Source organism: Apis cerana, linkage group LG15, assembly GCF_029169275.1.
Source record: "Apis cerana isolate GH-2021 linkage group LG15, AcerK_1.0, whole genome shotgun sequence".
Lineage (NCBI taxonomy): Eukaryota > Metazoa > Arthropoda > Insecta > Hymenoptera > Apidae > Apis > Apis cerana.
In genome coordinates this window covers 6,406,715-6,434,390 of record NC_083866.1, presented here as the reverse complement: position 1 = coordinate 6,434,390, position 27,676 = coordinate 6,406,715, and the positions used below count along the sequence as shown (strand labels likewise).

The 27,676-nt window shown below is 49.6% G+C and overlaps 1 protein-coding gene across 2 annotated transcripts; it reads left to right on the top strand.

Moving 5' to 3' along the window:
- LOC107996327 (dendritic arbor reduction protein 1) lies at window positions 1-27,640 on the top strand. 2 transcript variants are annotated; one of them, XM_062085822.1, is made up of 3 exons: window positions 1-1,928; window positions 21,208-21,804; window positions 23,244-27,640. In XM_062085822.1, exons 1-3 carry the CDS (start codon window positions 1,481-1,483, stop codon window positions 24,530-24,532), a joined length of 2,334 nt encoding a protein of 777 aa, XP_061941806.1. In that variant the 5' UTR covers window positions 1-1,480; the 3' UTR covers window positions 24,533-27,640. The 2 variants fall into 2 exon arrangements, with proteins under 2 accessions (XP_061941806.1, XP_061941805.1); XM_062085821.1 differs by having other exon boundaries at window positions 3-1,928; window positions 21,208-21,891.
- Window positions 27,641-27,676: the final 36 nt, after the last annotated feature.

Here is a 27,676-nt window from a genome sequence, read left to right as displayed (position 1 = left end):
TCGACGACACGTGACGCCGGCGAATCTCGTCTCGCCGGCCGCGAGTATCGCCACCGCCGTCACCGCCACCGCCACCGCCACCCGCAGCAACACCACCAGGAGCACCAGCAGCCTCCTCGCGCGCTCTCTCCGCGCGCGCGAGCGCTCTCTCGAGGCGACCGACCGCTTCCCGCGCGAGCCGCTCTTTATTAGTCTACCGCGGACCATCGTGAACCCCTTTGGTTGCCTCGCCGGCTCCACGCCGGACCCCGACGTTTCCCGACCTTCCTCCTAAACTTGGTCGTCGCCCGACCGAACAGCCGAGGAGGATCCTTGTGAAAGGGGGAGAAAGGAAGGAGAGGATCGGAGGAAGCGAGGCCGGGGAGAGTTCGCCACTCCACACGGATCCACACGGACCGGAAAACGGTTGGGGAGCGAGAGAGAGAGGGAGAGAGGGGGGGAGAGAGAGAGAGAGAGAGAGAGCGGGCGGGCGGCGGCAGGCCGTGTCGCGCGAGAGGAAGGGAGAGGCGAGTCGGTGTGGAAGAAGAAGAAGAAGAAGAGGAGGAGAACAAGAGGACGGACAGAGCGAGAAAGAGCAGGATCCTCCAGTGATACGATACCGGGCAGCACGCGCGCCGGTACGTCGGTTTTATCGGGCGCAAACTACGACCGAGCGAACCTTCGACTTCCGAGCGAAGCGCGCGATTTCGAACGCTCCGCTGTGACAAATCCGACTCTCTTTTCTCTTCGCTTCGTCCACGATAATCGTCTGCCTGGATTCTCTGCCGGAGAATCGAATTGAACGCGATTCCATCGCGTCTCGCGGGCCAAAGTTTTTCGAACAACAACACTTGTTCGCGGAAGAAAGATTTCTCCCGACACTTTCTTCCTTCGCTTGGTGTTACCTTCTCCGGGAGAAATTTGATCCACCGGTGCCGCGCTTTCTACCTGCCGTCCGAAGGAAAATAAGAGAAAGATAATAACAATATATATGATATAAATATCTTTCGTGAAGATCGTTCGTGAAAATCTCTCCTCATCTCGCCCTTTCCCCTCCCCTCAAAGTGGAAACGCAAATATCGTGGAACGACAGTGCGGATGTCGACGCGCGGACCTGTCCAACGCATCGAACGCGAGTGTCATCGTCATGTATTATTAGCCCAACTGGATTAGCCAGAGGAGAACTGATCGATCGCGACAGTGGTTCGTCGACGCGTATCGTCCGCGATACTTCTTCCGTTTCGTTTCTCGTTGCTCCATCGTCCATCGCGCGAACTCTCTGCTCGACGTGTGACGCGTCGTGACATGTGCGATAGTCCGCGAGCCTCCGCCTCGTTGTCCTCCTGCTATTCGTCCGTATCGTCGTCCTCCTCCTCGTCGTGGTCGTCGTCCTCGACGAGGAAAGCGAGAGAGTATCGGGTGGCCGCGCGGAAGCAAGGAAAGAGGAGCACGTGGACGACTGGCACCGCGACGAGGGCCGGCGGCGCGACAGGTTGAAAAGATGCTGGCACTGGCGATGCGCCGCGAACACACGACCGGGCGCAGCAATTACGAGCCCGCGAATCCGCTCGCGGGTTTCGACCACTTGCAGCACAACAGCGGGAACCCGTTCGCTGTTGTGCCCTCGTCGTCGGAGGGCAGGCTTCGAGAAACCGGCCCTGAGCCCGACGGCGAGTTGCAGGAATTCGTGGACATCGCTCAGGTGCAACAGCTTCTGCAGCAGCAGCAGCACCAGCAGCAGCACCAACAACAGCAACAACAGCATCAGCAGCAGCAGCAACACCAGCAGCAACCGCAACAGCAGCATCACCACCATCATCATCAGCAACAGGTGGCGGCCGCCGCGGCTGCGTCCTGCATCTGGGGAGCGGTTTACCCGCCGCCGCCGCCCGCGCTCGGATACCATCATCACCATCACCACCATCACCATCCGCCGCCACCACCCTCAGGTAACGTTGCCTCGATCGTCCAACGCCTCGGTCGTTTCCGCTTTTGGCTCGCGTGCACGGTTCCAGGAGGTGTCTCGTCGATACGTGTGCCCACCTTGATTTGTCGCCCCCCTGATTTCTCGGACCCTTTCGAGCTACGCGTACCTCGCCTCTTATCGGCCGCACGCAATTTCTTTATGGGTCGAACGTGACGCGAGAGGATCTATAAGCGCGTGCGGCCACGCTTTTCCCCTCGGATCGGACAGGCCTGACCGATTCTCGGCGCTGCCAGGCTTCGTGGCCGGCTACCGGTATTGGCGCTCGATCTAAACACTCGGTGATAATCGATCTTTACGAGCGACACATCGAAACCTGTATTTCAAGACCGGCTATTAAGTTTCTTGTCACCGCTCGAATGCGCCGGCTCGGGGGCCCTCCCGGCTATATCGCGCCGCGACGTCAACGCGATGTTGGCCGCGAAACGTTCGGAACGAACGTGGCCGTCCCCCGGCTCAGATCCTGTCCCGATTATATCCTTCGATTCTGGCACTGAAATACGCTTCGAATTCTGCGCCACGCTTATCGTACGTACATTCGTTCGCGACTTCTCTCCCTCGTGTGGGCAACCGGGTGTCCGCCTCTTGTTGATTCGTCTTTGTATTTTCTCCCATTTTTTCTCTTTTTTCTTCCCCTCCCTTGTCTCGATATTTTAACGCGAAATCAAACCCTTCCACCGTACGAAAGATCGGGAGGAGTTTTTTTTTTAAAATACGTATCGAAACGGATGACCGAGTAGATCGAACAAGAATTTATTCTATCTCGAATCACGGTGGAAATAAATCTCTTCTTTCTTTTAACTCGACGAGGACAGTCTCTCGAACCTTTCACGCGATTTTATTAATTTTATTACTTAACAATACTCCTCGCTTGAAATATATCCTATCTAACATTTTTAAAAGAAAGTTTTATTTCACTTTTCTGTGTCGTTCAACGAGGTGGACAAAGCGAACGATGAAAAACTCAGACGTTTCTGAAATGTTAGATAGGACGATTCGGCCAACAACGATTAGATTAGATGCATAGATTTTAAGCACGGACCAACAGCTTTTTTTTCGCTTGCACTCGCTGCCATTGCTTCGCTCGTCAACGCTTCGCTTTTTATTTCGTCTCACCTTGGTGATGGACTCGCCTACGATTCGTTGGACATTCCAGAGGAGAAAGAAGGGGGGAAAGGAGAGGAGCGGTAGCGCGAGCGAACGCGATCTTGCCGTCGGATCGCGAACGTCTGTCTGTGCCGCGTTCGCTGCCCTACCGCGTTGATCGTCGATCGCGAATCCTTTCGAATCTAATAAAGATTTATATCTTAATAATCGACCATCCTCCGTTAATTGTTATTCTATCGCGCTCGAGTAACTTGGTGTTGTTGTGCGAGATTGTCGTCGAGTGGCATTTCTGGTGGAGATAACATAGGACGATAACCGTTGATTAATTGCGAGATTAATCTCTTCGATCCTTGCTCCCTCCTCATTGTTCGCAAACTGTGAATATGCTACGTTCTAATTTTGTTACATTTCGATAAATAAACGCGTTTAATGTCCCTCGTTACGTTATTTTTCATCGTTGAAAAAGATAATAGATCGATTCAACGTGAAACGGTACGAAAATTTCTTTCATTTGAACTAGTAAAGTAGATTTCTGCTTATTTTTCTCTATAAATATGCTCTCCTATAGTCACCATATATATAAAGAAAAATAAGAACAAGATGAATATTAATAATAGATACGGAGGTTTGCAATTATCTCAGATAGAATTTAAACGTAGACACCTCACTTTCATTTATGAAAGCTCAAAGCTTCGTTTTTTAGGTATATTGCACGAGCGGTTATGGTACACGAATTAGGGAGGGTTAATGCGAAAAGAGGTCAGGCAACGCGGTCTTCGATCCTCCGATAATGTCATAATATCGTTAAGGATCCCGACCTTGGCGATTAACGAGAGAGAGCTCAGTGGCGTAAAAAAAGCGAGCTCTGTGACAATGGAATACTGTATCCGAAACTGTATCCGAAGTACGAGGGAACCCCGAATAATCTACCTTTTCGATTTGAATAATGAAAGCGAGGATGGATCCTCTCCTCTCTTTTTTATTTTTAGAACTTCGATTCCTCTCTCTCGCAGTCTCTTTTCGACGAATTTTCTTCGATTCGCTCGTTTCGATTCTGAGGGAAAATTTTGATAGAGAGCGAGAGAAAGAGAACGAGGATGAGCCGTTTCGAAGACGATTCGACAGTGGGGAGTTTATGAGCGGTCGGTGAAGGGGAGAAGGGTCGGCGCCGTTGCCTCGAATTCGTACGAAAAGAACGATCCCCCTCCGAGAGAAAAGGATTAGAACGGTTGTCGGACCACGCCTAATCTTCTCCTCCCTAAATCGAATTATTCCTCTCCCTGCGCGATAGCTTTCGGTGCAACCATCCCGTTCTATTCGAGACTTAAATCTCTAAACTCGAGTCGAGTACCCCTTAAATTCTTCCTCGTCAACCTCATCGATGTTATTCGAGAAACGAATAATCTCGCTTCGCGTTTTTCCTTCGGATTGGGAAAACAGCCGGACGAGTGAAAAGCCTAGAACAGGTGGGATTCGGGAAGTTTTCTCGGATCGGTCGGTTTAACACCCTTTCGATTGTGTAAAATTGGCGCGTCGAAGAGCGACCTCGACATTTTCGGTTCGTTAAACTGTCACCACCACTGCGTCGGCTGGTATGGAATTCGCTTACCACAACGTACGAGACACCGTGTCATAGTTGCATCGATTGATTTCATTCAACTTTTACCATCGCGAAGAAAACGAGCGCTGATCAGGGATTGCGACACACGCGCCTCAAACAATGAGACAGCCGAGGAGAGAAGTCGTCCTCCATCCTCGTACTCGGGATAAATTCCTAAAGTTTCCAGGTCGAGGAGTTGGATAGGCGATTCCATCATTGCCATTCACAATTTCCCGACCTGTGTTCTGTGCTTCCAAGCAGGTAGCCAATCGTGTGGATGGATTCTTTCTTTCTTTCTTTCTTTCTTTTTTTTTTTTTTGTTATTTCTCTCGATCGTGGCGCGGGGCAAGAGGAGCGGGCAGCAGCTTTCATAGATCATTGTTTAAAGTGTCGTGGCTTTGTATGGTAACGCGGAGTAAATCGTACGTACACTCCTGACATTTCGTTATTATTGTACGACCCGTAAGACAGGAAATCGTACATCATGCACGAACCTACGGTGGGCGGGTAAAAGGGAACGAGTCACCTTCTTCTCTTCGAGCGTTCGGCTCATTGGCGTTCCGCGCGATGTTAAGTGTTTATACGCCCTCCGTCTTTTCCCTCGTCCCTCCTTCCCTCCAACATTTTTCACCGGTTCCTTCTCTCTCTCTCTCTATCTCTCTCTCTTTCACGAAAACGTTCACCATTTGGACGGTTTACGCGGATGTAATTGGAGGAGGTTGCAGGAGAAAGAGGAAAAAGGGCAGATCAATTCGTAGAATAATCTCGGAAGAGGAAACAAGAGGATTGGGAATTTCTTCCTATATATTGATCCATGTATTTTTCGCGCTTCAGACTGGGATGAATCTATTTCGATTTCCAATTATCCGAGAGAAAAGCGAGATTGAGAGAATCGTGCACCGTTTGCAAAAGAGAAAGAGAGAAAAAACCGTGTACAAACGTTTCTAAACGTTTCTTCTCGCGCTGTCACTGTGTTAATCAATCGGAACGCTCGTCCTAAACGAAACGGTAGAATTTCTCTAACACCCACACCCCATTTCCCTCATCTACCATGAGCGCGAAATGGCATTCCACGTTCCGTCTCTGACCCACATGTATATATCCGCGGACGACAATGAACTCAAGAAGAAGGAATCTAGAGTTCTTTTTTCTCGAGTTGTCGAGTGGAAACGGATCAGACTCGGGTCGGCTCTCATCCTCACGCGTTCGAGCCAAACGTTTTCTCCCCAAATTTGCCAGTTTGCCAAATTTCCCGGGATTCTTCTCTCTCCCTCTCCTTCTCTTTCCCTGCTTCTCTTTACGTAACGGCGCGATTTCCATAATCGAGATTGATTTCGTTCCAGAAAGTTTGAGTTAACCGTCAGAGAGTCGTGGAATAAGTATCTATTGGACGTGAGGTGGGAAAGAATTTGTAAAATTTCAATCCTTTCCTTTTCTAAAATTCTTTTCATCGCACAACGATCTATCCGACGAATTATCCGGCGATCCGGCGAACATTATTTTCGTCCCGAGTAGAATTTCGTACTTACTTGATTCGTAGATTCGTGAAACGAATCGTGAATGTTTGAAAACATTGTGGTTTCGAATTTCTTCGTTTCGGTCATCTCGTGAAATTTTACGCGCCAGCCTCGCGATACGATGATGCAACGATGTGGAATAGTTTCGAGGAGGAATTCGCGGAAACGACAATGATAAGTTGAAACGGGTAACGTAACCGCTTCGATCCGTTCGACACGCTTGATATTAAGCGAGGAAAAAAAGTCGAGAGAGAGAGAGAGAGAGCCGGCGAGAGAGATTAGAGCCGACTCTCACGAAAACGACGTCATCGATAACGACGACGATTAAAAACACCGATCTGCATAATCTATCATACCGTGTCTATTATCGAATTTACGTATACGTCATTGCATTCGGATATCGCTTCCATCGCTCTCTAATTCGATATTTCGAACGCGATGATGCTTATATTTGCTATCGTGAGTCATCCGAGCGTTTGGCCTCCAAGCCAAACGCCTTTATATTTCGCGTTCGAATCCTCGAGTTCGAAAAGTTTCCCGATTTCGCCTTTCCTTTTAGCATCCTTAGCTCGTGGATCGCGTACTCGAAAACTCTTCTCCCCTCTTCCCCCCTCATCCTCGAATATATGCGGACGTAATGACGCGGATTTTTTTTTTTTTGCGCCTCTAAACATCCCATTCGTCATAGTTGGCCCGCGTTCCAACGATGAGACGATGGATCGCCGCTGCCAAAATCATTGCGCCCGTCATAGATGATGGTGTAACGTCACAAAGTTGGATCGTTGGTGAGTGTCGTCGAATAGTCTGAATCATTGGACGGGAATAAACGGCGCAGTTTTCGCGGTTTAATTTCTCGCGTCGCTTAACAACTTATCGTATGGATAAATAATGACGGATTCCATTCGGATGAGGCTTGGATATTATAGTCCGGAGAGATTGAGAATTTCGACGAATTTGACCCTGTGATATTTTACCCCGACTGAAACTTTCTCGATGAAAATGCAAATTTCGCTCGATCCGAAAGTGTTCCTTCTCGTCGTTCCTTGTCGTTCTTTCGACTAGATATCGTTTTCGTGGATATAACAAATAAACGCGATCGTGGTAATTTAGCGAACGGGAAAATCTCGATCCGTGTAGATTTTTGATATTTCCTTTTGATTTGGATCGAATTTCGAACGATACCTAGACGAATAATGCGTCGTTTTGTTAAAAGAAAAAAAGAGAGAGAGAAAGATATCGAAGATCATAAATTGTTATCGATCGTTTCCATAATTGAACCATCGTGGATATCCGTTCCCCAATTCCGTTTCGAAGAAGAAATTCATTTGGACGACACGTTGGACAGATGACGACTTGGCCTCTTACTCGTGCGCGGGTACTAAGAAAAAGAAGCTGCGTTAATAATCGGAATTGAAACGACGAAACACGATTCTCCGCGCATAAACTCCGCGGGAGAAGGTTGGTCGGCGGTAAACGCGATTCGTCACTCTCGTCTGCCGTCGAAGTCGTCGCTCGTCGACTCGTTACCGGATGTCTTAATAAACAATGCTAACGATTTCCCGCTGGATTACACGCCGTGGCCCGTTTGCCGCGAACGTTGCACGAATTCGTGACAATTCGCCTCGACCACTTTTCACACTTTTTCTCAAAAACGAGGAAAACAGATATCGAACACCCATTCTCTCTCCTCCTTCCTTTTTAATTAATTCCAACGAAATCGATAATGAGATTTCAACGATGGAGCAGCCGGTTGCATCTTTGACACTTTTTTAAAAAAAGAGGAAATGGATATTCTCTTTTTTTCTTTAATTAATTGAAACAAAATCGATTGGTAATGGGATTCACAATTATAACGTCAGCGTCGTTCCAACGATGAATCGTGAAATCGCGCATCTTTGATAATTTTTTCAAAAAAGAGAAAATATTCTCTTTTTTCTTTAATTAATTGAAACAAAATCAATCGATTGGTAATGGGATTCACAATTATAACGTCAGCGTCGTTCCAACGATGAATCGTGAAAGTGAAATCGCGCATCTTTGACACTTGTTTCAAAAAGAAAAAAGAAAATAGATATCGAACATCGATTTTCTCTTTTTTTCTTTAATTAATTGGAACGAAATCGATCGATTGATAATGGGATTCGCAATTATAACCGCTCGCGTCAGCGTCGCGACGCGAGTCGTTGGAACGGTGAACCGTGAAAGTGGAGGCAGTTGCGCGTGCAACGTAATGACCCGTGGGTATTCAAGCTGGATCGCGTTATTCCCAGTTCCATCGGGGGTAAACCAATTTCCGCGAACCCGCCAACTCCCGACAGGCGTTCCGTTCCGTCCCGTTTTTTAATTTTCACGAGCTCGCCGCACGAAACGGCGCGAGGAGTCGGGCCGAGTCGGGGTTAATTAGAGCAGGACGGGTGGAACACGCGCGTTTACCCGCCGATTCCACGCCCGCCCTCCCTTCCCCGAGGTTAATTAATGAAATTTTTATCGCGCGTCGGACGAAACGAGCGATGGATGCACCGATGGAACGAACGATCTCGCTCGAGGGTAAACACACGACTCGCCAATTCTCTTTTCTCCCTCGCTCTCGAGGAGCTGTTATCTTTTTAGAAGGAGGAAGGGGGTGATTTTCGGCAGACACGATGCCGAAAACCAAGCGTTGCAGTACGTTAACCGTCCCAACCGGATTCTTCTCACTCTCGGGGAGTCGAGAGGGAAAAAATTTCCGCGCTTCTGAAAGCAAGTTTCTCGTCGCTCCTACCTCGATTCTCCTTCGATTTTACTTTCCAACGGATTACGCGCGATACTCCGTTGAGAATATATATAAATACTCCTCCTTTCCGCTCACTTTCAGAGAATCATTCTCAATCTCTCGAAAATAATCTCTCGAAATAATCCCCCTCCTCTCCCTCTTTCTAGGGAGAGAGGATCCGACCGTTGCCCGTTCCTGCTTCCTTGATCCCTCCTCGACCAACGTTCCAACTTTCGACGATTGCACACGAAGGCAGGATGGATGAAGCCGAATGATGATCGACGGGCAAGCGGTTCGAGTTCGATTACGTAAATCCAGGTTGTGTACACTGCGGCGAAGCGTGTTTGCGCTCGCTTGGTCGCGCGTATTTCTTCTCGCCACGCGAAAATCCTCGCTCGTTCACCGGTCGTCTCGTCGGTCAATGACACGGGCGAGTTGTTGCCGCTCGGATCGGAGGACCGTCGCGTTCGCGTATCGCGCACGGATCCGTGAAAACGTTGTCCCATCGGGGTGAGGAATCCGCAGGAAATGGGCGAGAAAGGGAAGGGAAGAAAGGAGAGGTTGGCTCGCGGGATCAATCGTCGGTGATTTTATATACGAAACACATTGTTATGCAAAACGTGGAGGGACGATCGGCGAGCGTGATCCCCCCATCCTGCTGATCCCTCCTCGGAATCCCTGCCGAGGATGCATTCTCGAGTCAAGGAAAGAAATAATTCCGCACTTTCTTCGCGCTCTCCTCCGTGATATATCCAGATTTCGAATGCCCTCCCTCCGCTTTCCAATGATTTCCAGCCGCGCTCTCTTCGAGTCGAGGTGTATAAAAGAGGGATCACGATGATGCACCGTCGTCAAATTTCTGTGCCGAGAAATTTGTTTATCTATCCTGTAAATGTAAATTTTTCTTATTCGCCTTCAATTTGATATTACGGGAAAAATGTTATTGTGACGTATCGCGAGGAATTAAGCCTCTTAACGGAAGAAAAATGATGAAAGAGACTTCAAAAATATACAAAGCTACAACTGTAGCTAGGGAGAAGACACGAGTTGGGGCGTTTTATGGGGCGGGATGAATGGTGGGGGGCGTAAACGTGCGAAAGTGCAAAAATAAGCTCGCACAATGTAAGTTGGAGCGTTATCGTCTATGAATGGTTTATAGAGGCGCGAGGCTTGGTTCTACGTCAGCATCGACCGATAAGAGAGGAAAGCGTTTCACACACATCGTCGTTGACGTCCAAGTGCACGGGCGAGACGTGGCCACGCCGGGGGAAAAGGGAGAAAGGGATGAATCGATAGCGGGTACAGAAATAGATACCCTGTTCCGCCACGGTGTGTCCGGATACACCCCATCGATCCGGATCCGCTCGAAACTCTCTCGGCTTGTGAAAATCGATAGTTTTCTTTCTCGCTCGATTTCGCAAGATTCGAATAAAATTGTCCGAGAACGTGACGGAAAAAGACGCGAATAGTAATTATTTTTCAGGAAATTCGAAATTATATATACATATTATAAATCGGGATTAAAATAATTCGTATAACGCTCGAAGCGATGCAATTCATAGTTTCATTTTTCATAAGTCTGTTAGACTCATTCAACTCTCACTTGAGTCGTTCTCAAGAATTTTTCGTTCCTTTGAGAGTATTAAATTAATATCGGAGAGATTCTTTGGACGTTCAAGCGTTGTTTTCAAAGCTCTCGAGCACAACTCCTCGTACGTTTTATTTCCTATTAGAAAATTTAGTTTAGATTAGGTTTAATAGGTGGTTTTCTTTGGCGTCTTATCACGTTTAATTATCGAACGCTTGTTTTTGAATAGTTTCGTTAAAAGAAAAGAAAGCAAGGATCGATCGATTTTGAAAGCACGAATAAATAACGCAATTGACTTTCTAAGTGTAACTTGGCTCGTTTAAAAGTAGTGTCGTTGAACTTTATTCTTTTCACTTTTTGCCTCATCAACGATTGTCAACCTTTAGAAATTTCTCTCTCAACACATATTTGCAAAGTTTCGAGGAATTCCTCGCTCGTTTCGCGCGCGTGTAACGCGGTTCACGCGGTCGGTGCTCAATAGGAATCGGCCGTTGGAAATAGTAGCAAGATTGACGTCCACGGCTGAATGTCACGGATTGGTGACGAGCCGCGCTCGAAACAACCACCGTTTCCAAGATAGCCGTCCCTATTACATGTACGTGACGTAAAGCTCGATTTTATTAACGTTATCGAAATCCATCCGCGCTTCCCGTTTCTGCTCGTTTGTCGCCAGATTGGAGAAAAAAAAAAAAAAAAAAGAAAAAAGGGACAAAGGAACTCGTTAGGTCAGGGATCAGAAATAATCCCGAGCAAGCCACGTGCCATTGGTGTTGGTCGTTAGTCGAATTCTTTCGGATAATTTGGAATCTGGCAATGGTATCCGTGTTACATCTTTCAACCCTTTTTCACTAATGATACAGGTAAAAGTACAGATGGATTAAAGAGAGGAAGATGGGCACGAATATTTAAAAGTTATCTTCTCTTATCGTTTGAACGCAAATTGAAATTCGTATGAGTCCTAAAATGGAATAACGTATATTTTTCTGGATTTTTATTTAATAATTTTCTATTTGCCCTAATGGAAGAATATCGATCGACACGTTGATGAACGAACGAAATAATTACATGGAAAGAAAGGAAAAAAACACGCAAGCGATATGCTTCTCAACCCTTGTATATCGAATCTTCTAAATCTTCTAAATCACGTTGTCGCATTCCTTTCGATTCGTATTCCAAGCTTAGAATTTTCTTCCAAATTTTCATCGTTTTGGCCTGGCTAGAACGAACGATCCCTCCCGAGTTCCTTTCTCTCTTTCTTCTTTTCGTTTTTCTTTTTTAACAATAAATAAATTCCATTCTATAAAAAAAAGAAAAAGAAGCCGCAACGTCGAGGTAAACGTTTCTCTCTCTCCCCCCTCCCTTCCCTTCTCTCCCCACGGTTTTATTTCAATTGCCGTTTGTTAGGGAGAGACGAACCCGCTCACGTGGCGCTGCGAGGGAAACAGGCGGCGGCGAAAGAGCGAGCGAGATCGATAGGACACGGGTCAGAAATAGTCTCGGGACGATTGTGTGTGCCGTTGGATCGTCAGTCGAATTCCACCGACGGTACGCGCCTCGTCGATTGATGCTGCGCCTTCGGAAACGCGAGACCGGCTATTTAAACAGCGGATCCCCAAGATTGGCGTACCGCGTCTCGTGGAGAACCACCGTGGAACCCCCCATGGAACCACCGCTTGTCCACGATCGTGTAAATGGGGTGAACAGTGAGAACCCGTGGCTCGTGCACCACCGGCCTGCATCGCCGCCGCTCCAACGCGACGATTGATTCACAGGTAACGTAGCCGCGAAGCGAGAGAGAGATTCATCGATCGATTCGTTCGGCCGAACTCGAGTTGCGTGGAACGTTGGACGCACGGCACGACGCTTCCCGTGAGTAATCGATCCACGATTCGCGAGGTGGATTATTATCTTTGCCGTCGGTGAAATTAATTATATACCGTTGAAGCGAATATAGGAGTTTTATTTTTAGCTAAGAGTGTTTAGTCCTTTTCCGAGGGAGTTGCTAGTTTTCAGGCAGGAATTGGAGGATTTGGAACGGGTAACGCCTTGAAACGGATTGAGAAAAGAAAAAAGGATGAAACGAACGCGAGAATTTTATTTTCAAAAGGGTATATTTATATTTATAAGGGAATTTCGGTTTTCGCAGGTGAATTCTGCACCGCACCCTTTTCAACTTTCAGCCAACTCTCGCCGACGACTCCCCTTCCAGTTCCACGCAACTCTACTATTTTAAACGGCTTATTTTTAAACGGCGTATTTTACATAAAGTATTTCCATCCAGCGGTATCCTAGAGGCGATTTGTGTATTTTTAGCGAGGTCCAATCTTTTCTTCTCCCCCTATATTTTTTTTTTTTTTTAAACCCGATGTTGACGTTATCGCACGTTTTATTAATACCGTTGATCGCGCCACGCACACAATTTATATTTCGCGCGCCGACCCGCGATCCCCGCTTTCGTCCGCTGATTGTTTATTAATAGTGGAGACATACACGGAAAAAAAAAAATAAAAATAAAAGAAGAAAGGAAAAAAGAAAGAGAAAAATAGCCAACGCTCGCGTAGGCTTTCCCCTTTACTCGGACACCATCGATCGAAGCCATAGAGCAACTTTTAAACGTTACTACACCATCGGATACCGAAAATACCCGCTCCATCGTCGTGGAAACGTCGTTCGACTTTTAACATTCTGCGATCTTGACGCGCTTAAAGGAAGAGGAGGGGAGAGGAATCATCGCGTTAACGGCGGGAATATCGTCGCGTGGAAAAAAAGAAGGCGAGAAGAGAGAGGAGAATCGCGATAACGAGCGCGTCGATTCCTCCGTACTTGCTTCTTTCAATCCCCTTCTCTCCCCTCCTCTCTCTCTCTCTCTCTCTCTCTCCCCGCTCATTGTAACGAGATTACGCATTAAAAGGTCGAGAAACGAGGAAGTATGATGTAAATTATCCGGCTGTGGAAACGCGCTCGGCTCTCGGCTCTCGATAGTAAATTCACCTCCACGCCTCCGCGACAGTAAATTTACAGGCTCCTTGGAAACATCAACTGTCACCGTTTTAAGAACTCGCCCCGTATCCCGTATGCGTCCCGCATGCACGCTAATATCGCCCGTAAATACGTATTAAACGTATTATATCCGTTCAACGTTTCTCAGCTTTTATTAACGATCCTTCCCTATTGGACAATTATGTTAATTGCGCAGATTTTCTCGTTGTTTCTATCCGCGTCGGACGCGAATTGCCGCGAGCTGATTTTCCATCGCGAAGGAAGGACGGGATGTTTCTCGCGCACACTCTGCTTCTTTCTCTCACGAACCACGCCTGACCCATTTCCTGTAAATAGACGCGCGCGGTCGCGAGCCGAGGTTTCCTCGCGTGCTCTCTCGTAAGGGAAGCAGGGAGGGAGAAAGGAGGGAAAAGAAGAGAGGAAATTCGTCGATTCCTCGAGCAAGTTGACGTGTCCAGGTACTCTCTTTGTCCCTCTCGCCTGTCGCGTGCAGCCCACGTAATTTCCTTAATGGGGCTGCGATTAAGACGAAAATCTCGGCACGGAGCGAGCACGGAGAGAAGACGCTGATGGATAACGGAGGCAGCCGGCCGCGGGCAACGATTTTACGAGGGCCCTCGAATAGCCTGCGTTTTGTTTGATCGTCTAAAGTACTTGCCTCTCCCTCTCCCTCCTCCTCCTCCTCCTCCTCCTTTCCCTTTCTCCCTTTCTCGCGACCTTGCGATCGGTAGTTGATGTTACGTCACTAGGAGAATTTACGAGAAGGAAAAGAGAAGAAGAGAGGGAAAGGAAGGAAAAAGTCGAACGAGTTTCGGGAAATCCTCGTGATCGTCTCCTTTTCGAGCTGAGGATTAGTTCATCTATCCCGAGTGAGGTCATCGTTATTTACCGGTGTTTACGGGAGGAGAGGAGAGTTTCGATGAGTTCTCGGCCCTGCTCGTATCGGCTCGAGAGAAAGAAAGAAGGAAAAGAGGCGTTGTTGCATCGCTGTGATAAATAAATGGATGGAGGAAAGGAGAGGAAAAAAAGGTAGGGTGGGGGAACGATGAACGATTGTTGGCAATAAGGACAAGGAGATTGTTATAACGTTCCGGAAACGGGCGGCGCGCGACGGAGTGCGCGGAATCTTGAGCAAATGCGCGTCTCGGCCGGAAACGATCGTTAATCGACGATCACCGCGGCATCGTGCCGCGCAAAAACGTGCGAAAGAATCGCGCGCGGCTCGCCGTGACTCACCTCGTCGATGCTCGAAGCGCAACGGAACGGACTTAAAAGGATTCGTGATCGTTAAATCGCTAACCGATCGATCGGTCAACCTGGCCGATCAACTCGCCGAAAATTTCCGATCCCTCGATCGAACGCTCCTTTTGACGATTCTTTCGTCGCGATCTTTTTCTCCTTCCCTTTTCTTTTTTCTTTCTTTTTTTCCCCTCTTCTTCTCCGATATATCGTTGCATAAAAAACGTCCTTACGGCAATAATTCTTAATGAAGCCTTCACACGCGTGATAAACGCCATTCACTCGGCCGAATGAAAAATCGATTCGACGTGTAACGAGCGTACACGCGGATAGAAGTTGCATTAACCAACAACTGGTGGACTTTTTATTGTAGCCGTTATTAATTTATCGGCAGACCTTGTTCCCTCTAAAAGTTCACGACGAAGATATATCTCTGTCACTTGACGAAACGAAGAAATAAGATGTGTTCGAATCTATTCAATTTCTTCGTTTCTTCTTCTTCTTCTTCTTCTTCCCTTTTTTTCTTTTTCTTTTTAATATCAATCGCTCGTCGACTTTTTCTTATCGAGAAGTAAAAGTCATTCGTTTTCCAAGCGCGAAGAATTTTTTATTCGAACATGCACGCGTGCGCGTATGTATGCGCATCACGCACGATGGGCTACAAACGAAAACAGGCTCGTCCCTAATTGCTCTCGGATGTGGGTTACAGACACAGAAGCTACGAGCTTCTTGCGTTCACCGTCCTGGCGATTTACTCCCGCTGGAGTAATCGGAGTATTGAGTAATCGATACGAGCGTCTCGAGTCAATCGCGAGAGGAAAGGTTGATTCAACGAGGCCTTCGTTAACGCGTGTCTCCCTTTTTTCTCTTTAATTCAACCTCCATTATCGATTCGCAAACGATGAACGACAATCGATTTTTTTTCCAAGGTATTGCCCTTCACGCGCGACACATATTTCCCCGTCGAAGAAGAGGATATAACGCGTTCCTCTTTAATAGGCAGCCAGGGAAAATGGCGTTCGATCGTCTGGCGTGGTTCGCCGTTTTCTTTTTCAGGAATTATTCAGGCCACCTGGCTCTGATTAGATGTTCAAGGTGTTTCTTCGCCTCTCTTTCTATCTGTTTTCGGTGATGGAATTTAATGCTTCGGTCGTTGCCAAATGTGCGGCACAAAGTGAATCACGGTACGCTTAGGTATATACCGGTCGTTACGAAATCTCGTTGCTCGAAATACTTAGATTCGGCTCTGTTGTAACGGCTAACAAGTTGTTTAAACGAAGATCTTAGTTGAGCGTGCAACGCGATTGCCCAACGCTCGTCTCGTACTTGCGTTTTCCCTCAGCTTAAAATATCCTATCTACCATTACTATTTCTCCTTTTACTCTTCAATTTCCAAATAAAATCTGAGAACGCGTTATCACGAAAGAAGACGAGAAAAATCCCCCTTTCGAGTCGACCGCGGGAAACCTGCTCGATCGATGGCGGCCACCGATCGAGTCATCACGTAGACGAGACAATAGACGCGTCCGCGTGATAATGGCAAAACGAACGAGGTATTTCGGCGCGGAGCGATCGGGTGGGAGATGCCAAAAATCGTCCACATCGGTTGACTGACTCATCGTGGCCGTGTACGAGAGTATTGGAAAGCGCGCGGTGCTAGTCATCCCGGGTATTTGGAGATGCTGGGTGGCTCAGGTGGTTGCGTGGCGGCCCGAAATAGAGGTGGTCGCCCGCGCAAAACCGCGTCGAGTCGGGCCGCGAATAGTGCGCGCCCACCGCCTTCCCGCGGTAATTTTAGAACGTTTTGTTTTCGTGCCAGAATGCCGTGGCGACCGGCACGCTGCACGCACACGCGACCGCGTGCTGCCTCTTCCGCGCCTCCGCGCCGCGGCGCGAGCGAGAGATTACGTTCCGCGCGTCCGCTTCGTCGCGTAGCGCCGAGATCGATGCACGCGCTGCGCCCACGCCACGCAACGATCCTAGAGGAAGTCGCCGAGATTCTGTGGGGGTGTGTTTCGCTTTCCTCGAAGCGTTGGTCGATCTCGACCTAAGAGGATCGGAAAGGATTTTTGTTATTGTTACATCCACGGATCTTTACTTCGTTCGAGGGAAACGAGCGATGATTTCTTTTTTTTTTTTTTGGTTGTTTTCTTGGTAGGTGTTTGAGAGTTGGAAGAGTTGGTTGGTGGAGACTCGCAAAATGGGGGAAAATTGGAAGATTCGGAAGTTTACGGAGGAGAAGTGAATTTCTGTATTTTGGCAGTTAACTAACGTGCGTCGCGCGAAACGATCTCCTTGGCTCGGGTATACGTTCAGTCGGATTGGTTTTCGGCTGGAACGAAAATTGGAAAACGCGGACAGTAGCGATCGCGAATCGGCGGTCGACGCAACGAGTTGAACGCGCTCGAGCGGTTTTTGATAAAGTTATATATGGCACTGACTCATTATAATATCGTGCAACCTGTCTCCGCGACTGTCTCAACCATCGATATGGAACGCGAATACGTTCCGAGAAAATGTATCTCGCGATAATGTCAGCGTGGTCGTTTCGCAGCGCGATAAAATCGACAACGCTCGTCGAACAACGGCGTGAATAATTTGAACAAATTTCGAGTCGAAATTGGGGAAAGGAATGGAGAATTAAAAGGGGCGGGAGGCTCTCTCGAATCTATCCGGTTACGAATACCGAGATTTTATCTTGAAAGTCGGTGGCAGCTCGGCGAGTGAACTCGCGATGCCCGATAAATGCTCTTCCGTCGTATCGAATCGCTTCCGTTTACGCGTCACAATTTCCACGCGCGCGTGCTGATGCTCGTAAAAAGACGAGGCGAGAATTAAAAGCCGAACGAGCGAATGGAAAAGAGAAATCGAGAAAGATGGAAAGAGCAGAGGGAACGAAGTTGACGCGGCAATCTTGCGGCAAGTGATAGCCAAATCGAGAAACACGGCTCGTTTTTACACCGATCCCCTCCTTCTCTTCCCTTCCTCCCTCTCCCCCTGCCTCTTGCCGCGCGTGTCTTTCAGCGGCAACGGATCGACAATGGTAAATGCAACGGCCTTTTTTAGTAACCGCGTTTAACGCGGTCGTTCGTTCGACCGCGAGCCGTTTTCCTCGAGCACTTCATCCAGCCGAGAGTTGCGCGAGAGGAGGGAAGAGAAATTGAAGAGCGAAGAAGAAATGGAGAGGACAAACCCTGGAAGGAGAGTGAGACGCGCGTAAACGCGTCGGGGACGAGGGAAAGAAAAGCTCGAGGAGGAAAGGGGGAAAGTAAACGGAGGAAAAGGTGGTGGGGAGGAGAGAAGGAGAGAAGAAGAGAGGGAGGCGGGCGAGGTGGAAAAGAGAAAGAGACGGCGAACGGTCGCGTGGCCGTGCGTGGCCCCAAATAGGGCATCAGGTGGTTGCACGACGCCCGCGAGAAAAAGATCGTTTGCGCGTGCGCAGACGCGCGTGTGCCTCTCGTAACCGGGCACACGCACGCACGCACACGCGCGCGTATAGGCAGAGCGGCACGCGCGCGCTCTTACAGGTGGTGGCAACCGGCGCACAGGAAATTGCTCCTTTGCCCGTGGTAGACCCGGGCCGGAACTTGGCCAGGCCGCCGCCGCCGCCGCCGCCGTTCACCCGGATTATTTGCCGGGGCGATCGAACAACCGCTTTCGAACAGATTCGACACGTGCATCGAGAGTAATCTCTCCCTCACCTGTTGCGCGCCTGTTTTCGACCCGCTTCCTTCGCTCCGCTCCAATTCCGATCGTTCAACGATCGTTGGAGAGATCTATTTCCAGCGAGGTACGCGCTAGGTTTGACGTATTGTCGTCGCGGATATCGATAAATAAGGTCTAAGCGAAAAATAACCTCGTCTCGTTCCATCGCATCAATACGCGACGTCGTAATTTATCTGCAATTAATGGTAACTTGTGGCACGAGATCTAACATACTTTTAACACGTTTGAATAATTCATAACGCTGTCGCGGCGAAATAACTCGGCGGACTCGAGGATAGCAAGTTGCGATAGTAACTAATGGAAAGCTTCATCCCTAAGCGGACCCTCGATTCGATCGATAAACGTTCGGCGAGAAAGGGAGTACACCGGTAGTGGCCGCAAGCTCTCGAAACGACGATAAACCGACGTCTGTCACTGAGAGAGAGGCGTCGGTACGCCGGCGCCGTCCGCGTCAGCAACCACGAGCTTACGCAGGCAAGTGGAACGACGAGGGGTGGTGGACGTAGTCCCGCATTCGTTACGTTATACATTGTACACCGCGACACGTACTTGACGACAAAGAAACGGCTCGAGAAACGACTCTTTCTCCCTTCCTCGATCGCGGAACATTCGTTTCCCCTTCGTAAACGTAACGAAACGTTCGAAAACGAAAAACATACGATGCGAGTTGAAATTGAAAATGCACGATAATAAACGACGAAGAAAACGACGAAGGAAGGAAATTACGAGGAACGATTATATTTAATTACGGTTTTAGAAAACCCGTGTTTACAAAACTCGCTCGTACACTCCCTCTCCCTCTTCCCCTTTTCCCCTTCCTCTTCTCCCAACGTGGATTCCTCCCCTTTAAATCCCTCGAACGCACACTTTCGAGCGCGCTGTTCGTCGCGAAGGGAGATGAGCGCGCGCGCCTCGTCTACGTCACGCCGGTCTACGTCACTGGAGAACCGTGGAGCGGAGGGGACACTAATGGGCGGCGGAGGGAGAGGGGGGCGGCGATCGAGAATGGAGGGGAGCTAGGGGAAGGTAGGAGCGCGCGAAGGGTGGCGTGGTGGGGGCAAAGATGCCTGCGAGCAGTGGCTCGCAGTGACGACGTGCAAGCCGCGTGGTGGGGGTAGCGGCGCGTGTGTACGTATACACATACGCGGCCGGCTATATACGCGGCACGGACACAGCCGCGCGTTGATAGGGGACCGCAGAGCGGGGATTGGCTGGCAGTCGACTCGCCGCTTCCAAATATGGGACAGTCTCCGCGGTCCATTCATAAAACTACGGGGCGCGCCGTCGCTCGGCTCAGTTCGTGCGCGACCCCCACGCATCGCGCGTCCTCCGGCAATCCGAGCGCGCGATCTGCTTCCTCCGACACGCACACCTAAACCGCGGAGAGGTACACGATATCTCTCTACCGAGGCGCACGATAAACTATACGCGAAGGAGATAGAGAGAGAGACGGAAAGAGCGAGAGCGAGGAAGAGAGAGAAAGAGAGGGAGGGAGCGAGGAGGCGGCGAAGAAAGGAAGGGACGGAGGACTCACGGGACGACAAATAGGCGCGCGGTCGCGCGCGCCTGCACCTACGCGACGACACGCGCGCGCGCGCGCGCGCGAAATCATCGTCGCGTACACATCAGGATTCGCGAGTGAAAGAAGCACGCAGCATCTTTGATATAATTACGAACGCGGAGAGCTCGGAGAACCGGTATCTCGAGAACGTCTCGAGCGAGAGGGGAGAAAGGAAAAAAGGAAAAAAACGGCGCGGAAGAGGGTGATCATCGACGCGATTTGGAAGAGGAGGCACCGGTGCCGCGTTTCATCCCTCGACGCCGGCCCGGATCCGCATAGCCGCGTGTCCTCGTTCGTTTGGTGGCGCGCGGGCGCGCTCGAGAACGAAAACGAGAGACTCTGGCCAACACGGTCGATCCGTGGTGCGATCGGAACGAGGATCGGCCGCGATCCGGTGATATTGGATTTTTCGAGAGTCCGCGCGTATAACTGGGTGGTGGTGGTAGTGGTTTGTGGTTGGTGGTGGTTGTGCGCGCGCGGTGGTGTGTAGTATCCAGCCGCCGCGGCGACAGATCGCAGGCGTGCGCGCTCGCTCGCGAGAGAGAGTGGGATCTCGGAGGTGGAAGAGAGAGGGAAAGAAAAGGAAGGACAGAGAGGCGAGCGATCGAGACACGGTTTTTGCCGCCCGGCGTCCGCTCCCTCGTGTGTATACCTCGCTGAGAAAGAGAGACTCGGCGCGTGCCGCGAGACGGATAAAAAAGGGGGAGCGCGTGCTACGTCCGCTTGACTACTAACCCAGTGACTCGAGCTATACAGGAGGGAAGGAAGGACAGATATACGACCGATCCGAACGGACTTGACGTTTCTCTTCAACACTCGTGTGCGGAACGGAGTTCCTTCCTCCGTGTGTTCCACCACCCGTCTAAACATCGGTGTTTCCGTTGCACGGAGAACGCGAACCAAGGATAACGCTGTTACTTAGACCGATACTAAAAAAGAAAACAACAACAATAATAATAATAATAATAATAATCATAATAATAATAATAAAAAATAAGAAATAAGAAATAAAAAATAAGAAAGGACGGATAAAGGCTAACCCGTGGTAGAGCTTGTATACCGGTGGGAGAGAGAAAGAGGCTTAACTGTGTCGGGGCGACCGAGGAAGGACAACATTTTAACCATAATAATAGCGTTGAACGATACAACCGCAGGCGAGGACACGCAGTGCGGTACCGAGGAGATTGTCGCCGCCAGCCAGGGAGGCGACCAACTCCAGAGGATGACGATGGACGGCATGGAAGTGGTGGGCTCGCAACCCCACGCGGCCACCAGCCCGTTCTTGCTCTCACCGCCACCCCTTGGACATCACCACCATCATCATCATCCTCACGCCACCTTCAATCTGCAAACGGTGCAACTCAGTTTCGACGCGTGTCTACCGTACAACTCGGCGACGTCCTCGAATTCGATCGTATGCGGCGTTGGCGGCACGTCAACACCGGCCGCCACCACTTGCACCTCGTCCACCAGCTGCAACAAGACGATACCGAGCCTGTCGCTGGCCCCTTGTGCACCCTTGCAAGCCCAGCATCAAAACAGTGCCGATACCACGGATCACCATGGCCGGCATCATCAACACCACCACCAACGGCTCAACGATCACCAACATCACCGGCACGTCGACGCTTCCTCACCTTCGAGCGACTCGACCGACGGGAAACGACGTTTGCAGTCCGTCAACGAGGAGAAGGACTGCTCCAGGGAGTGCAGAGACGATCTTCAGGAGTCTAACGATAAGGATAAAACAGGTGACCTAAACACGCCGGTTACCACCAGCAGCGATTTACCGTCCTTCTTCGGCCCCTCCGCGCTCGTCGAGCCACCTCCTATTTCAGGTACCTACAATCAACAGTCCTTTAAAATAAAAAAAAAAAAAAAAAAAAAGAAATTTACATAAATTCGCCCTTCTTCGATTCAGGCGACGATAACTCGTTTTTCTTCGTCGTTGACATCGCGCCGTCTTTTATCGAACTGTCGTCGAATATTTCCAAATATTCGTTCTTCTCGTATCGTATAATCCCTTGCGTACACTCGACGAGAACGTGATTAGAAATTGAATTAAAAAGAAAAATTCGGAACGGCGCGCGAGACACGTGAAAATAAACGCTCGCGCATCGAAGCGTAGTGGAATCTGGTGCGATTCGAACTCTAACGGCCTTGCACTTGCTACGTTTCACGAACGTCCCAACTTTCGCTTTCCGCATATCTGCCAACTCCTGCTGCTGCTGCTACCCTCGTCGCTGCGTCGTGCACCCCTCTCGAAAATGCGGCTTTCCTGCATCCAATTTCCAAGTGCACGATGTGCCGGTGCGTGACGTATATCGGTTGGCTCTCGCGAAAACGGCTAATATCGAACCTGCCCGCTTGTCGCGGATCAATACTCGGCGACCCCGACATTCAGAAACCCTCCCCCTCCTCCTCCTCCCGCCCCTGCACCATCACCGCCTCCACCTCCGCCTTCACCTCCGCTGCCTCCCACCACCCCTTTACCAGTTCATTCATGCTTCCAACAGCCCCCACCCTCGTCCATCCGGACCGATACAACTACCCCTCGTCACGCCGGTAGTCGTCTTTTCCGCGACTTTCTCGCCGACTCGTCGACGAGCGGACCGAGCGGATCCCCTTTGTCTCTCGTCGTATCGCGTCGTATCCCTCCCACCCCCTCGCTCCTCCTCCGTATCCATCCAGAGAAGAATCGAAATCGTGCTCGACACCCGCGCCACCGTCCATTCGACGAGCAACGTCCGATTCGCGATCGGCGCGAAACAGATGGTACCACCACGGATGATTCGGTCCTCGTTGAATTAAATTTCGCCGAGAAACCGGATGACCGCGGATTTTTCTCACTACTGGGAATCTGCCGATTTCATTTTCGGTAGGAAGCTACGATACGGTGCACGAAGGAAGGAAGTAACGGGACGACAGGATGTAGACGACAGATAGAGGCGGCCGGCACACTCTCGCCTCGTCGGATAGATAACGTCATCCCCGTATCGCGCGCTCCTTCCTGTTGATTCGCGTGCTTAAGTCGGGAGATGCACGCGTCCAACCGTCCCGACTCGTGTGCGCGACCTGTTGTCCGTCTTCGCTTCCCTCGGACACGCACGCACTCACACACACGCACACACGCATACACACGCACACACGCCTTTCGTCACTGATCGAGAATTTAATGGATGATTTGTAGGCAGCCTGGCGGGCGAAGACCTATCCCTGGAAGAGGCGACCGCGGAGGACGATGAAACGGGTACCTCGACGGGCAGGGACCATCGACACCATCATCACCAAGAGTCTCAAGACCAAGGAACGCCTGGCGCCCCTCCCTCCGCTAGTCCACCGCGTCATCACCAAGCTCAAGACGACGCGGATCGCTGCAACGTGTTGCAGGGCGGCGTGATCCTCTACTCGCCCCATTCCACCTCCTCGGTGTCCTCGGCGCCCGCCTCCAGCGTCAACATCTGCAACGTGCCCACGCTGACCTACCACGGGGTCTTCACCACCACCTGCACCCAATCCTCGCCCCTGAACGCTCAGAATCAACAGCAGCCGCCCCAGCAGCAGCAGCAGCAGCAGCAGCAACCGACCAGCCAGGAGCTCTGGGGTCCGTTGACCTCCCCCACTTTGACCTTGACGAATCCACCGTTCCTCCACTCGGCGCTTCACTCGGCCCCGTACGGTGGCGAGACCGTCGAACTTCTACCCGTCGAGTCAAAACCACCCCCGCCACCGGGTTACCACGACACGCCGACCACGACGCAGGCCGCGTGGTTGACCACGCACGAGGACCCTTACGATCCGAATCTCCTGTCCCACCATCATCACCCTCACCACCGCCAAGAGGCTACGTTGAAGCAAGAGCCTACCGGGGCGAGCGGTTACGGGCCGGCCGTCCAACAGCAGCAGCAGCAGCAGCAGCAGCAGCCTCAGCCGAGCCAGCAGCAGCAGCAGCAGCAGCAGCAGCAACCACCACCGCCCTCGGCAGGTACAACGGGCGTCCAGCTGGCCGAGTACAATCCGAGCACGTCGAAGGGACACGAGATTCTCTCGCAAGTTTACCAGCAGAGCCCTCTGCCGCTCAGGCTGGTCCCGGTGAAGCCGCGCAAGTACCCGAATCGACCGAGTAAAACGCCGGTGCACGAGCGGCCGTACGCTTGCCCCGTGGACGGGTGCGACCGCAGGTTCTCCCGCAGCGACGAGCTCACCCGGCATATCCGTATCCACACGGGCCAGAAGCCGTTCCAGTGTCGCATCTGCATGCGCTCGTTCTCGAGGAGCGACCATCTCACCACCCACGTGAGAACGCACACGGGCGAGAAACCGTTCTGCTGTGATCAATGCGGCCGAAAGTTCGCGAGGAGCGACGAGAAGAAGCGGCACGCCAAAGTCCACCTGAAGCAGAGGCTGAAGCGCGAGGCCACCCACGCCTCGGCGAGAAATCACCCTCAGAGCCACGCTTCGCCTCCTTGCAACCAGTAATCGTGTCGTCGTCGAGGATTCGCGGATACTTTTCGCCGATACCGTCGATCTCCACGCTCATTCCTTCGAAACCTTGCCAGTCGTACTCGCGACGCTGCTTTCACATCTTGCCGGCCGACGAGGAAACGACGGAGACCTTTAGGCGGAAGACACACGGACTGCCGTCACCGACTGATCCGTCATCGATCGTCTCTGGCACGCAAGCGATCGCCGAGTACCATCACCACCGAGGATTCCCCTCAAATTGGCCAAATCGAGACGGCATTTTCGACGGTGTATATATATATATACATATATATATATATATTTCATATATATATTTTATATATATATATATATATATATATAACGACGCGTGATACCGAGATTAGTCTCGGATAATAGTACGTAAGAATCACTAATTGCGAAGGATTTTTCGTAAAATCGTTGTAAATAATTGTGGATATAATTTTTAACCGGGATAAATTGAACACGTATATATATACATATATATACATATATTGAAAACGACGCGTCCGTGTAACGGTGTCGTCGTTCCCTACGAAGGGTTGTTCGCGTTCCAGAGAATCTTTCTTATGTGATCTCTTCCGTTAGGGAACGATCGACCGGCGAACGCGAAATCGGGCGGTATATGTCGCCTCTACTCTCACGTTTTTCCATCGGGATCTTATTTCGTCTCGTTTCCTTCTCTCCCGCTTCCTATTTTGCCTAAGGTAATAGCATTACACGAGAAAGAGAGAGAGAGAGAGATTGACTAGTTGCATTTAGCTCGGAGGAACGAATACGGGCGAAAATTCTAGCTTTATCGAGGTAGCGTAAGGTACTGTTAGGTTGTTTTCTCGGCGACGACGGTCGGTATCAGTCCTCGACAACGGTGATGTTTTTAGCGGTAAACGGGAAGAACGGGAGAGAAAGGGAGAGAGAGGATGAAGGCGAGGAGAAGATATTCGAAGCGAGGCGACGCGTTGGAGATTGTTATTTACGGCGGTCGCGTTTTATGCCTCTGTTTGCGATCGGGAACGAGATGCAGATGCGAAAATCGGCGTTAACCGAGAGAGCCGCGTAGATACACGCGCGAAATATGCCCGGTGTCACGAAATATTCTCGAACGAATCACGGTAGGATCGATACCGCCCGCAGCTTCCGGGAATCAGGGAGGAATTCGCCGAAGGAGAAGGAGAGAACGAAACGAAACGGCGCTCTCGGTCGCATGCAAACGAGCGCGTGAGAAGAAAAGAAAAGAAAAGGAAGGGAAAGAAGAGAAAAGAAAAAAATCCCGAGCGCGCTTCTTGAAACGATCACGGGAGGGAATCGCGGGTATCGACGAATTTTTCCAACTCTCTCATCCATCGAAACCGGTCGATGTCTTTTAGCCGAACATCATACGATTTTCGGCCCGTGATCACCCGATTCCGGACGCGTTTTGAAACGTTCGACGCGTATGTATTTTCTAACTATTTTTATAAATCGTGACATGAAAAGATGAAAAAGAACGTAGTTCGTTCGCGTAACGATGAGAGAGTCGTTAATTATCCGCGTAACACACCCTGATTCGTTGCAAGATGCGATCGACACCGACGGACGATCGATGTACACAAAGACAAACACACACCCACACACACACACACGTACACACGTACACATACTATTTTGCGTCCTCGAACCTTGTGTCTTTCAATCATACAATCGAAATAATCGCTTCTTAGAGTTATTTGTTATCGTCCTCTACCTCTGAAACTCGTTCACTCGTTCCTACCACACCTTTCGTGCTCCGGACACGCTAAATCTCGGACTTTTACCGTGTCCTTCTTGCCACCCTTTCCCTCGCTCCACTCGAATCCCTCGCCGCGTAGAACTCACACCATCACGTAGGGCATCCTCCGCTTCTCAGAAGTCCCAACCCTTATCGCGTATTCCCGTGAATTAACCCCCATTTAACCGCCAGTAAACCCCACGAGTAAACTATGTAATTAGTTAGCGATTATATCGTTGTTGAACCGGGAGTTTTTCCTTTGTAAATATGTATATAACGTGTTATACATATGTACACATGTATAAGTTACGTCTAATCGTGCCTGGAGACGGCAGACGGAAAAACAAAAGAGAAAGAGAGAAACCCCCTCAAATCTTTCACTTTCCTCCTTTTAATCTTGCCGCCCTACTTTCCCTCCTCCTCCTCCTCCTCCTCCTCCTCCCCCTCCTCCTTCTCCTCATCCCCCCTTCTCAATCGCGATCGTTTACCTGTATAAAATATTAAGTTTAGCCGCGATTAATATTATGTATATGTTGCTCTATTTATTAACAAAATGAAAATCTCTCTCTCCTATATATATATGTATCTATAATATATATATATATATAAAATGATACATATAATAGTTATATATATTTATATATAAAACGAGGAGATATATATATATATATATATATATTGTTAAAATTAAAGGATTATTTTTATTATGATTATTATATTATAATTATATTATAATAACAAGAAATACTATAATTAATGAAACGCGCGATAATTGCGTGTACAGCTTATGGATCCCAGCGTTCTTACGCGCTCTGTACCTACCTATCTACTCGACGATGGTTGCACCGGCGCGTGTGCGATATTATCCGCTATTGTTCTAGATAGATCGGAAAATATGTAGGCAGAGGAGCGTATACGCGCGCGCACGCGCGTTCTCGTGAAATAAAAAGCAGAGAGAAAGGAAAAAAAGAAAGAAGAGAGAGAGAGAGAGAGAGAGAGAGAGAAAGGGAGAGAAAGAGAGAGAAAGAGATTATGCCTCAGTGTATAAGTATGCGTGTATGTGGCGTGTGCGTGTGCGAGAGAGAGAGAGAGAGAAGAATTTAATAAAAGAGAAAGGAAGATAAAGAGAAAAGAGGAATAATAATAGGGAGAACAATTTTTTTACGAACGATAATTACATCATAGTTGGATAAATTATGTGTAACTATTATACAATACGGTGCTCCGCGTGCAATGCACAGAAAAGAATCTCTCAACTACCTGTATATTTGTGTTGTAATCATCGTTGCCGTTTAATCTGGCCGGTTCCCTACGACGATTATTAACAAAAATACAAAGTTAACATTGAACAGCAACACACGGTCTAGTTCTTCTTCCATACCTCGTCCGTG

Excerpts from the sequence above, each read along its gene's own strand:
- LOC107996327 (XM_062085821.1), top strand. The coding sequence starts at position 1,481 with ATGCTGGCACTGGCGATGCGCCGCGAACACACGACCGGGCGCAGCAAT. Across the intron at positions 1,929-21,207 it reads TCCGCCGCCACCACCCTCAG|GCGAGGACACGCAGTGCGGT; the intron begins GTAACGTTGCCT and ends ATACAACCGCAG. Across the intron at positions 21,892-23,243 it reads CGAGCCACCTCCTATTTCAG|GCAGCCTGGCGGGCGAAGAC; the intron begins GTACCTACAATC and ends GATGATTTGTAG.